The following is a 14171-nucleotide window of genomic DNA, read 5'->3' as shown; positions in this document are numbered from 1 at the left end:
CTGATATATTTATCTCTCGCATTCACAAATAGCACAAAATAATCAACAGAGTCCCTTTTTGTAACTTCTCTAAATAACTCCTACAATCAGCAATTTTCCCAGATATCCCCTCCCTCCAAAATAAATGTTCAAGGTCGTGCAAGCAAGAATAATGAATCATCTTTTCAACTGTGACAACTTAGTCCTTTTTCAAATCTTCCTGAAAGATGAGTTCTTTTGTTTTTTAGATGTTTCATATGCTCTTTGAATAGTATTTCCAGAGAAGAATGTTAAGGTATGACCTTTCAAAGATTTATTTTTGTTGTTTAATTTCTTCCCAATAATTTGAGTTTTCACATGAGTGGTTGATGAGCTAACTCTAGCATACCAAAACACCAACAATTGTTAACAAGTGTACTGTTGAGTTTCCTACTTTTGAAGCTGTACACATAATTCATAGACAGATGTCTGACACTTTTGGGAATTATTTGTCCCCATCAAACATTTCTTGCAACCTGCTTTCTTTGTGGCCTGACATGAAAGGCAAGCTGCTTTCAACTTCTTTACCCTTCACAGGTTCCTCACTCTGCCCAGTATGTTTGCAAATTAAACTAATCTTGAAGATTAAAAAAAAAATGAATTGGGAAAATGTATTTAAGATAGAATGAATGATATGAATCCAACTCAACTGAAAAATCCCAGTAAAAAATGAAATAGAGGGGTGCCTGGGTGGCTCAGTCAGTTAAGCACCTGACTTGATTTCTGCTCAGGTCATGATCTCACAGGTGGTGAGTTCGAACTCTGCACAGAGCCCATTTGGGATTCATTCTCTCTCTCTCTCTCTCTCTCTCCCCCTCTCTCTCTCCCTCTCCCTCTTTTACTCATGCATGTGCATAAGCACATGCACATGTGCTCTCTCTCTCTCTCTCTCTCTCAAATATAAATAAATAGGGGCACCTGGGTGGCTCAATTGGTTTAGCGTCTGACTTCGGCTCAGGTCATGATCTCACATGAGATCAAGCCCCACATCCAGCTCTGTGCTGACAGCCTGAGCCTGCTAAGGATTCTCTCTCCTCCTCTCTCTCTCTGCACCCCACCCCCAACTCTCTCTCTCTCAAGCAAATCTAAATAAATAAATAAAACATTTAAAAAATGAAATAGAAATGTGTGATACATAACCTATCCAAAGAATGTATAACTGAATGAAACAAAAATATTGATAATCCAGAAATGCCTATTGCTCCCTCATCTCCCTTTTTTAATCTCATTGTAGGCAGAGATAAGGAGCCAAATAGAAATAAAGGCATTTATTATTTTAAAAAATCTTTAATGTTTATTTATTTTTGAGAGACAGAGACAGAGCATGAGGGCGGGAGGAGTAGAGAGAGAGAGAGGGAGACACAGAATCCGAAGCAGGCTCCAGGCTCTGAGCTGTCAGCACAGAGCCCAACGTGGGGCTCAAACTCATGTGCCGTGAGATCGTGACCTGAGCCGAAGTTGTACGCTTGACCAACTGAGCCACCCAGGCGCCCCACTTGAAATTTTTTTTAATTGAAGTATAGTTGACATACAATATTATATTAGTTTTAGGTGTATGACATAGTGATTTGACAATTATATACATTATGAAATCCTCACTGTAAGTGTAGCTACCATCTGTCACCATACAATACAGTATTATTGTCTATATTTCCTATGTTGTACTTTTCATCCCTGTGACTTATTTATTTAAAACTAGAAGTCTGTGGCTCTTAATCACCTTCACCTAAATCAAGGTATTAATTGCTGAAAGAACAGGCTTCACTAGTAGAGCTATATTGGAGAAGCTGGATTGTAGGTAGTTTGGACCTGAGACTCCCTAAATTGAAGAAAACCAGTTACCTTACCCATCAAAGTGCAAGCTGGAAAACTTGAACAGGGGAGAGACATGCCTGTTGGTAGTCTTATCACACAAGGATTGGATATACAAGGAAAACTATTTAAGAAGTGGTCAATGAGAGCAATCAATGTAGCCAATGGGGAAAGATGGTCTGGTGTGGCAGAATTTCACCTGCCCTCCCTGGCTGTGAGAAAGGTACATAGCAAAAAGGCACCACCTTCTGATGTCTTCCCTATTTGTTTCAGAGTCTTTCTGTCACACTGCTTCAACAAAGTCTTTTTCATTTTAGTCACAGGAATTGCCTGAACAACATATTATCTTTAAAACTGTTGGGGCGCCTGGGTGGCTCAGTTGGTTAAGCGTCCGACTTCATTTCAGGTCACGATCTCACAGTCTGTGAGTTCGAGCTCCACGTCGGGCTCTGTGCTGACAGCTCAGAGCCTGGAGCCTGCTTCAGATTTTGTGTCTCCCTCTCTCTCTGCCCCTTCCCCGCTCATGCTCTGTCTCTCTCTGTCTCAAAAATAAGTTAAAAAAAAAAACATTAAAAAATAAAAAATAAAAAAAAACTGTTGAAAAGGTGCCACTTTAGAAAATATGGTCAGTTAAGTAACTATTGTCTGCTCTTCCATTAGCTAAATTCTGTCTTTCCTTGTAAAGAGCAATGAAAGGATGGAAGAAGAAAACAGACATGCCCATCCTCCTAAGACATCTTGAAGAGAAGAGATGAAGGACCCTTCTTCTATGGAAATCTGAGGAGATGGAGATAAGGTCTTCACTTAATAAAAAAATTGGCTGAGCTTCCAAGAAAATTAAAGAACAGATAGTCTTTTCAACAAATGATTCTGGGAAAACTGGATATCTATGTGCAAAAGAATGGAATTGGATCTCGTCCTTAAACTATAGACCTAAATGTTGGAGCTAAAACTCTGAGGAGAAAACACAAGTGTAAATATGCCCGATCTTGGATTAGACAGTGGTTTCTTAGATACCACACCAAGCACAAGTGAAAAAAGAAAAAAATAGATCAATTGGACTTGATAAAAATTTAAAACATTTGTGCTACAAACAATACCATCAAGAAAGTGAAAAAAACCCTCACAAAATGGAAGAAAATATTTGTAAGTCATATGTCTGATAAGGAACTTGTGTCCAGAATATATAAAGAAATCTTACAACTCAATAATAAAAAGGAAAATAATACATTTTTTAATGAGGAAAAGATCTGAATAGACAAGTGTCCAAAGAAGATATATAAATGGCAAATTAGCCCATGAAAAGACATTCAACAAAATTAGCCATCAGGAAAATGCACATTAAAACCACAATGAAATACCACTTCACACCCATTAGGATAGCTAAAATTAAAAAGACAATAACAATTGTTGGTAAGCATATGGAGAAATTGGAACTCTCATTCCTCACTGCTGGTGAGGAATGGTACAGCGACTTTGGAAAACAGCCTGGCAGTTATTCAAAAAGTTGAATATGGAGTTACCATATGACTCACCAATTCTACTCCTCCATAAAGAAATAAAAACATGTCCACATAGAAACTTGTACTTAACAGCATTTTTCATCAATTTATGAATGGATAAAGAAAATGTATTATATTCAAATAATGGAATAGTATTCAGCCATAAAAGAGAATGAAGTACTGATACATGCTACCACATGGATGAATCTTGAAAACATTATCCTAAGTGAAAAAAGCAGGTCACAAAGGATGACAGATTGTATGATTCTATTTATATGAAATATACAAAACAGGCAAATCTTTGGAGGCAGAGGGGAGGTTAGAGGTTGCCTAAGGCTGGAGGGCCAGGGAGAAATAGACTCTTAATTGGTACAATATTTTTGGAGTGTGTGGGGAGGGGGGATACAAAAATACTCTAAAATTAGATTGTGAAAATGATTGCACAACTCTGTGCAACTCTGTGAATATACTAAAAACCATTGAATTCTATACCCTAATTGGATACATGGACTGATATGTGAGTTATATCTCAATAAAGCAATTTTTAAAAAATCTGGCTGTATAGCAGAAGAGATATTCTGAGAAGCCTTTTTACTGCAAAACACCTATAACTGAATACATTATAACTAATAAAAATTTTAATGCATTACCAAATTCACAAGAAAGTAAAGGACATTGTCTTATTATTTAATAATCTATACATGTGAAATGAAATTATATGAAAAGCAACAGAATAAAAACGCCAAAATCAAAATAGTACAAATACTTTCCCTTGTGGGGAAGAGGGAAATACAAATGGGGAGGAGTTCACAGAGAGCTAAAGTTTAATTGCATTGATAATGTTCTGTTTATTTAGCTGGGCAGTGGGTAGATGAGTGTTCCTTTTACTATTCTTTATACTTTATTCTCTAAATTTTATTTCTAAAATACACACATACCCTGTAAAACATGACATTTCCGTGCACAGGAAGATCAAAAGTAAAAATTTAGAGTGAATTTAATAAAAAGTCAGGCTTCAGCCAATTTAAATCACTTTATGGAACTATGAAGCTTCTTCATACTTGACCCAAGGCAGCAGCTATATACTTCATTTCCTAAAAAGCTTCAGGGAACAATTTGACTTTGTCAGAATTAAAATCTTTGAGTGATACCAGAAAGAAGATGAAAAGACAAGCCACATAAAGGCAGAAAATATTTATAATATACATATCTTACAAAGGACCAACACCCAGAGTATATGAAGAACTCCTACAACTCAATCATAAAATAATAAGACAGCCCAATAAAAAATGTGCAATAGATTTGAAAAGATATTTTGAAAACTAAGATACAGTTGACCAAAAAGCACGTAGAAATATATGCAACATCTCCAGTCATCAAGGAAATGCAAATTATAACCATAATGAGTTACCACCTAATGCCCTTTAGAATGGCTATAAATGAAAGATTGATAATACCATGTGTTACCAAGGACGTGAAACAACAGGGCTTTCATACATTGCTGGAGGAAATGTAAAATGGTATAGCCAATATGGAAAATTTTTAGCATTCTATAAAATTATACCTACTGGGTGACCCAGCAATTCCATTCCTAGGTATTTATTTACTCAAGGCCAGCCATGTATTTTCACATAAAGACTTCTACATGAATGTAGCATCTATATTCATAATTTTAAAAAACTGGAAACAACCCAAACATCCATCAGCTGATGAATGATATATATATATACAATGGAATATCACTAATAAAAAGGAATGAGCCACTGATACACAAAAACAGATGAATCTTAGAAAAAGTATGCTGAGCAAAAAGAATTCAGAAATGAAAGACTGTATACTATATGACTCCAGTCATGTGAAACTCTAAGACCCTCTGGGTCCGGGGGGATTGCTTACAAAGGGGAAGGAGAGAAATTTGGGGGGTGTTGGAAATGCTCTAGATTTTGATTATGGTGGTGTTCACATTTGTCAATACTCACCAAATAATACACTTTAATGGGTGCTGTTTATTATATTTAAATTATACCTTAAAAAAGTTGATAAAACAAAAAAAATGTCAAAAAAGAGGAGGGTTCAGCATAGGGTCAAGTAGAAGAAGAGATCTGCAGAAGAGTCTCACTTTGAACATCAAATGGATACAGCAAGCAACATGAATTTGAGAGGACTGGAATATGTTGCCAAATCACCCAATTATGAGCCCTTATTCTTTGAAATGGTACAGAAAGGGGAAATGCAGGGTTTATTTTTTTTCATGTTATTTTATTCATTTTTATCACCTATTTGTTCTTCTGTCTCAGTCTGTTATACAAACTCAAAGAAATAATTCCTCCGGAGTCTATGTTCTTGTGAGAGAGACAGGATGTTTTAGAACTTTTAGGTTCATGTGTTACTTACCTCTTTAGTAACACATTTACTAATCATTTGAAAAAAAATGCTTCTTTCTCCTTCTGCTTTTACATTTTCAAAAATGTATTTCTCACAGATGTTGGTCATGCCTGTGAACTATCTCATTTCATCAATTCCATTTATCATCTTCCCTTGTTAGCAAATTCTGGTTTTTAGCAACTCTTGGGGAATTTTGTCAATTTTATTCTATTAAAAGAAAACCTCTAAAGAAATTTGCTTTGCTTGTAATTAACCAATTCAGTAAACATGTGATAGGGAGAAGTATTCAAAACCGAGGAACCAGGGTGAAAGGTTTTGAAGTCTAAGAGATTTTTGTGAGTAGAAAAATGCAATCACTTGGTTTTGAAATTAATATTCATTTTATTAAAGTGACCTATATAAAAACCCAGTTTGCATTAAGGTTTAAGGCTATTAAAAATCTAATTATCTTATCTATAAACTCTACTAAAATAACAATTGTCCATGTTCCCAGAGAGACCTGCAGGCCTGGGGCCCCTCCTGTTCCCCTTCCATTTGGGTGCATGAAGAAGACCCCGAGACTGGGCCAGTGCTTCAGGGCCAGAGAGGAGGAGGTGGGAGAGGCCTCCTGCCCCTCAACCTGTAAACACAATAAAATTGTCGCCAGCAAAAATAAATAAATAAATAAGTAAATAAGTAAATAAATAAATAAATAAAATAACAATTGTCTTTACCTCTTCTTAATTAATGTTTGATTAACTCAAATTGAACTGACTATAGTTCCAAATTAGACTCACATACAACTTAATGAAAAACAATCTCATATATTAAAATTTTTTTTAATGTTTATTTTTGAGAGACAGAGAGGGACAGAGCATAAGCAGGGGAGGGGCAGCGAGAGAGAGGGAGACACAGAATCTGAAGCAGGCTCCAGGCTCTGAGCTGTGGGCACAGAGCCCGATGCGGGGCCCAAACTCATGAGTCGTGAGATCACGACCTGAGCGGAAGTTAGACGCTTAACCAACTGAGCCACCCTGGTGCCCCACAATCTCATATATTTTAAAGTGTTTATATTTTTAATATATCTTGCTCCCCTTTAAGTACCTCAAATGCATATTTATAACACTAAGCAAAATATTCTCAAGTTATTAATTTTTGTAAAGCAAATTAAATTGGGGGGAATCTCAAGTTCTCTTAAATATTCTAATTATATTTTTGAACTTAGTCAAATTATCTTCAACTTTAAAACTTAATAATCACAAGTCTAAAATCAGTTGACTCAATTTAAATTGAAAGCCCAAGAGTCACCTTAGATTCTCGAATTTACCAAAATTTCTTTAATATTTCAAATGTAACAAATACACAATATTATCCCAATGATTCAAAATTCACTTACACACATTAAAGTTTTAACATTGTCAGATTACTTTATCTCTCTATTTGAATTCTAAACTTTTCTAGGGATTATTTAATCCACCAAATTTTTGAGACTGATACTCAGGACCTAAGACATATGTTTTCAGGTAATTTTTATCAACATCTCAGGTGGATTCTCTCAGTCCTTTTTAGAGTCATTGTAACAAGGGAGTTCAAGCCTGAGCCCTTCAGATAGGGTTGATTTTTCCCAGATTCAAATTAAAATCTCAACTTTATTATCTGATTTCTGTAGACCAAATTTCTTAAAACTCTTGCTACCCACTTCATTAAATTCTTCATGTCATTGAATTCTGTACTTTCTTCAAATTCTTCCTGGGTAAAGGGCACCTGGGGTACTCAATCAGTCAAGCGTCCAACTTCGGCTCAAATCATGATCTCATGGTTTGTGGGTTCAAGCCCCATGTCAGGCTCTGTGCAGACAGTTCAGAGCCTGGAGCCTGTTTCAGATGCTGTATCTCCCTCCCTCTCTGCCCTTCCCCTCTCATGCTCTGTTTCTCTGTCTCCCTCAAAAATAAACATTTAAAAAAATAAATTCTTCCTAGGTTCTGCTCATGTTTCATATCTTCATCAGGCTCTGTCATAACACACTAAAATTAAGCAAATGACAACTGGATAATGAGTTAGGTATACAATTATGTACATATTTTATATGTAAATATGAAAATGTCCATATAATTATGTATACTTAATTAATATATATATAACTGAGTTATCAACAATTTTCCTAGTCACATAAGCTCATCCAAACCTAAGTAACTATATACCCAATTATTGTGAAAAGATCACATATACTTCTCACTATAACTATATATTTTAAAGTTTAATAGCCTCATGATGTACTTCTTTGAAACTTTCTTCTGCTAATTAGAAACTCAACGTTACAAATGTTAAATTTCCTACTTAAGCTTTTGTAACTTTCTGTGCTTCTAACCATGCCCTTGTGCTGTATTGTAATTGTTTTGTTTTCATTTTAATATAGCTGACACACAATGTTACATTATTTTCAGAGGTACAACATAGTGATTCAACTTCTCTATGCCTTATGCTATGCTCACCACAAGTGTAGCTACCATCTGTTACCATACAACCCTGTAACAATATCATTGACTATATTCCTTATGCTGTGCCATTTGTTCCTGTGACTGACTCATTCCATAACTGAAAACCTGTATCTCCCACTCCCCTTTACCCACTTTGCTCCTCCCCCACCCCCTTCTCTCTGGCAGTCTTCAGTTTGTTCTCTGTATCCATAGGTCTGATTCTACTTTTTGTTTGTTTATTCATTTGCTTTGTTTTTAGATTTCTTTTTTTTTTATTTTTGTAAAATTTATTTATTTGAGAGACAAAGAGAGAGTATGAGCAGGGGAGGGGCAGACAGAGATGGAGACACAGAATTCGAAGCAGGATACAGGCTCCAAGCTGTCAGCACAGAGCCTGACGCGGGGCTCGAACTCACAAACTGCGAGATCATGACCTGAGCCGAAGTCGGACACTTAACCGACTGAGCCACCCAGGCACCCCTGTCTTTAGATTTCATATATAAGCAAATCATATGGTATTTGTCTTTCTCTGTCTGACTTATTTCACTTAGTATAATATTCTCTAGGTCCATTCATTTTGTTGCAAATGGCAAGATCTCATCCTTTTTTATGGCTTCATAATATTCCATCGTGAATATTATCACATCTTCTTTATCCATCCATCTATTGATGGACACTTAGGTTGCTTACATATGTTGGCTATTGTAAATAATGCTGTAATAAACATAGGGGTACATATATCTTTTTGAATTAGTGTTTCTATTTCTTTGGGTAAATACCCCATGGTGGAATTATTGGATCGTATGATATTTCTATTTTTTTAATTGCAATCATTTACCCATCTACTTCTTCCACAGACTGTGACCTCCTTGAGGATAGGGAGTACGGCTTTTTCTTACCCATTTTTTGGTGTGATAAAATATACATTACATAAAACTTAAACCATAAAATTTTAACCATTTTAAGTGCATAATTCAGTGGCATGAAGTATTCTAACAAGGGAACATGACTTATATGTATCTGTAATCCCAGTTTCTGGCACAGTGCCTGATTATAAATGTTACTTGATAAACATTTGTTGGACAAGCTACTGAATGATGAATAAATAAATGAACAAATGAATGAATTAATGTTTTATAACCATATAGTAAGTGTCTATATGAATTATACTATATATGTAATTTCCTGTTTTGAAGCCTTCAAGTTTAACAGACACAATGAAAATAGCTACGTTTGATCCCGTAATGGACATAAGCCCTATGTCTGACATCACAACAGTTATTAAATTAAGAAGACTGCAGAAAAAGGTCAAGCACATCCTACTTCACTGGCTGGATTACTACAGATTTGCTTTAGGTCAGTTATGGAATCCGCTGAATTGCTCCATATAACCTGTTCCCATCATTCAGACTTCCAGAGGATCAACATTTGAATGCCTCTTCCTTCCATGGTTCCCAAGATAGTAAGTTTGTAAACTGTAAAGCACTATACATATAGATTCTTATCTCAGGTCCAGGTGATTAGCCATAGCAAGAAAATCAAAGGAGCTGACCTTAATTTTATTTCCTTTTTCTTTTTAGAGAAGATCATCTATTTGATCACTTCTGTATTTTCACAAGGGAAGGTGCTTTCATATTCATATTTTGGATCAGAAGATACTCTTACTCATCAACCACCATAGTTCAGTCTCCCCACCAAAGCCTCAGTCCTTGCTAATGTCTTCTGTTCATTTGTTGTGTTGAGAAGAAGCCTGTGTACTCCATTAGAATGTACTGTTGTAATGTCAACTCATAGCTGGTGTTTGATTACAGAGTCCGGTCACAGCCAATTCTCGTTATTCACAGTAGTTGGGTTCTATAAAATCTCTACAAACACTGAATTAGCCAATCTTGAACCATTGCTCCTAGGATAAACACAGGATGAGGTTCCTTTGAGCCTCTGGTCACAGTATTTTTGTCAGCCTATCATTATGTAACCTTATTTTATGTGTGTCTGTCTGAAGACACCTTATTTAATATATTTTCTTGATACATTAACATTGAACTCATGGCCAATAGCACTATAACTCATGCCTGAGCTAAGCTTATTTACCACATGTATATTCTCTATAAGGCCCATCATAGCCTTCTTGCCACTGGAATGCTGTCTTGCACTTTGGAATGATGACTACACCTGCAGTCCATTTTAAATAGCAAAATCACCAACAAAAAGCACAAAAATGCAAGAACATTGGCACTGAATAGACCATGTAAAGGACACTTGCTTACAGCGTGAGAGTGGAAGCAAGAAGGCAGAGCATCACCTTGTTCAAGCTCAACTGGGAAAATGCAAGATACAACTTAAGTTTTGCTTAGCTGTATACATCAACAAGTGACTGTGAAAGTGCCACAGGTATTGATTTAGGGTTACAAATAAACTTTAGCAAGTAGGCAAATTCATAAGCACAGAATCTGTGAATAATGAGGACTGAATGTAAGCTACATCCAAAAAGTAAGCTTCTCCATTTGAGGAAATAATTTGCTAGTCATTATTATATATAGTAGAGTTTCCCAAAGGATTTGCCACAAATGTTTTACACAGGTACTAAGAAGTGGATATCCTTAGCCCTTAGGGCAGTGGCTGGGCTGGGGTGATTGAGCCCCCTGGGTAGTTGATTCCACCTGCCATGCCATGTTTACCACAACGTGCCATACCAATACATTGTATTTTCTCTTTTATATCATATTTCCTGTGATAAGAATCTACATGTATAGGGGTCAACAGTTTACAATTTTCTGTGTGACTTTAAAAAAAAAGTCTAGGAAGCACTGGTCTATTGCATGGTCAGAGCACAGTCTTCAAAATTAAACAGATCTGTTCAAAGCCTGGTTCTGGCTTTTTCTAGCTGAGTGTACATGGACTTATCTATGATATCATGAAAATAAGAGTACTCACCTCAAGAGGGAACTTATTTCAGTCGGATAGTGCATTTAAAGTGTTTGGCACGTTATCTGGCACAAGATAAGCACAGACAATCAAACTCCCATGGATTAGATTTGTTGATAACCTAGACATTTTTCTGATTACATAGATGCTATGTATTCCCTGGGCAACCAAGAAGTACATTTAAAATAAGAGAAACAACAGAAAGGCCCTTCTGTAAATGGATGAAGGACCATCCAGATTATTGAAGCCAGTTTAACCCATACAGCTCAGCCTACACATACCGTGGTCCACTAAAGGTTTTCAGTGATGTATATTCTGTTTACATTTCAGGAATTGAATCCCTGTACATTTGCAAAATACCCAAGTCGCCACAAAAAGTGATCAAGAAACAAAAAGTCTCATCAGCAAAATTTCCTCTGAAACAAAGTACAAAGGAAAAAGATGAGAATAAGGAGTATCTTCAATACCAAAATACCTTCCTAAAACTGAAAGGTATCTTTCGGCCTTCGCCTCTCTATTGCATCCGGAAGACCCCAGTCAGCAATCAGTACCTCAGGTACCAGCCTCATTTGTCTTAACTCATAGTCCAGGTTATGTCTGAAAGAGCTTCAGATGGATGTCTCATTTAGTCCACCTTCAAATGCTGAGCAAGACCTGTTAAATTGCTTCACACAAGAGTTCTTTCTAAGCAGGGTGGGTTAAGCTGTTGCCACTTACATGCTATCAGTGAAACGTTTTTCCTAAACGTGGGACACGTTTATATGTCTAGATTCAAGCATTTGAGTTTTCTCCACCCTGCTTCCCTAGAGGCTGCCCGCTTAGTAGAGGAATTTGAATCTATCAGGAATCAAGACTCAGTTTGTTTTCACCTCTTTGGTGAGTACATGTTTAAAACCTGACCCTATATTTGGGTTGAAAACTCTTGACTCTCTGTGCGGTGATGGTAAATGAGGGCCAGGAGTTACTGCTTCCCTTGCTGTCTCATGCAGTTCTCCTGAGAGAAATGTGCCCTTGTTTTCTTCATCAACATAAAAAGCCAGGTTCTCTTTGCATCTGTATCTCTGGGACTAGCTGCCAAATAGGGATGCTTCTCACCTCAGGTGGAAAAGGCCCAGCCATCACCTCCATCCAGGTCCAGGTGGCAGGGGAGAGGGGAGGGCTTGTTGGAGGAGTGGGCTGGTCTCTATACTGGAATCTACACTGGCTGGCAGCCTTTGGAAGCCACAGGAGAAGCTGCCTCCCCTACCACCGAGTGAACTGCAGGCCAGCTGGGCTGATAATCTGCCAAGATGGCCAGGAGCTGAAAATCCCTAGGGTTCCCAATCCTAATATTGCTTCAGGAACATTATTGAAAACAATAAATTTAAAGAAAAGTGGCAATGGGGCACCTAGGTGGCTCAATTGGTTGGGTGTCTGACTTTGGCTCATGTCATGATCTCACAGTTCGTGGGTTCAAGCCCCGCGTTGGACTAGAGCCTGCTTCAGATTCTGTGTCTCCCTCTCTCTCTCTCTGCCCCTCCACCCCCTCAAAAATAAACACTATTTAAAAAAAAAAATAAAGAAAAGTGGCAAATACCATGAGGGGGACATTTCTTGTATTTGCAGCATTGTTAGCAGACTTCACGAGTGCCACTAAGCAAGCCGTGCTGCCTGACACCTAGGCACGGAACGAATTCATTCTACCAAACACTGTCATCTGCCACCTATAGGCATGTGGGCAATCAGCAATACAAAGACTTGGTCCTTGTCCTCCAAAAACTTCAAAGTATTAATTTGTACCACTAATCAATGGAAACTAAGGAAGAAAGTGCTACCAGAGCAGTAGAGATAGAATGCTGGAGTTTTGTGGAGGGAGAGATTTTTTTAAAGGACTTTCTCCAGGAGACTTTGAATAGGGTCTGGAGTGATGGGGAGAATTTGGATATGCAAGTAGGGAGAGATGGTACTCTAGGGGGAGAGACATGTTATAAGGACAGTGATGGTACTGATAATGTCAGGAATGGTTAACATCTACTGAGCACTCACTATACAGTAAGTACCATGCAAAACACTGTACTTGCCGGATTTAACTCTCATGACACACCTAAGGGGTAAAATTATAATTAATCCCATGCCGCCATCTCCACCCCTCAAAGACACAGCTAGCGAGCAGGAGAGCAGAAATTTGACCAAAGGCATGTAGAGAGGACAGTGCAGGCAAATCAGAGGAATGCTGAGCACTTTGGTTTTGCTCGTGCTTCAGGTGTGGAAGATAGGATAAGCAGGATTGGGGCTAGATCACAGAGGGTTTTGGCCCCATGCCAGAACTGGGTATAAATAGCAAAATTAAGTAAATGCTTTAAAATCTGCAGTGATGCAGCAAGCAGACACTATGTGAGGTAGGTCTAAAATGTTTATTTAGACTTTCAAATTTGCTGTGAAAAGTCAAAACATAATCATTTCACATTTAAATGTAGAATTATTTTTATGGCTCAGTTATATGTTGCAATGACATCTGAAGAGATTAATATTAATTTAATAAAGACCCCATTTATTTCTGTAAAAACTTAATGGAAACTTTTAAATCTGTCGTTGAACTCTAAATCCTGAAATAAAAAAGCCTAAAGGCTTAAGCACTGTGCATGAGAAAATCCGTGTTATTATGTCCATCACTTCTACATATGGCTTCCATGCTCCAATTCAATTTCCAGCCAAATCCTGTGCATGGAGGACAGGCTGACACCTGGCAGAGGGAATACAGCATAATGTCCTGATAACACATTAGCAGAGTGTACAAGCTATGAGACTTTGGTAATCACATACCTCTCTAAGCTTCTGTTTTTCTATCCGTAGAATGGAGGTAATAATACCTACTTCACAAGATTGTGAAAGACTTAAAGATAAGAATACACATACTCAACACACACTCAATACACAGATACACGCACATCACAGAAAGAGAGAGGAAAAACGTTCCACTCAAGATGAGCCTAGAATCCAAAATTCCAAAACATATCAAAAAAGCTAATTCTGGGACGCCTGTGGGGTTCAGTCAGTTGGGCATCTGATTCTTGATTTCAGCTCAGGTCATGGA

General features: G+C 37.3%; 1 protein-coding gene across 3 annotated transcripts in view; it reads left to right on the top strand.

Annotated features, from left to right (window-relative positions):
• Window positions 1–14171, top strand: part of LOC106973403 (uncharacterized protein C3orf20 homolog) — a 121448-nt gene that overhangs the window by 69156 nt on the left and 38121 nt on the right. For all 3 annotated transcript variants that reach the window (XM_053226622.1, XM_053226624.1, XM_053226623.1), the window contains 2 exons: window positions 9370–9529; window positions 11429–11654. In XM_053226622.1, the coding sequence (XP_053082597.1) occupies window positions 9370–9529; window positions 11429–11654 (386 nt within the window). The remainder of the gene's footprint in view (window positions 1–9369; window positions 9530–11428; window positions 11655–14171) is intronic.

This window comes from Acinonyx jubatus, chromosome B4 (assembly GCF_027475565.1).
Source record: "Acinonyx jubatus isolate Ajub_Pintada_27869175 chromosome B4, VMU_Ajub_asm_v1.0, whole genome shotgun sequence".
Classification (NCBI taxonomy): Eukaryota; Metazoa; Chordata; class Mammalia; order Carnivora; family Felidae; genus Acinonyx; species Acinonyx jubatus.
The sequence above is the reverse complement of the archived record's forward strand: the minus strand, read 5'-3'. Positions and strand labels throughout refer to the sequence as shown.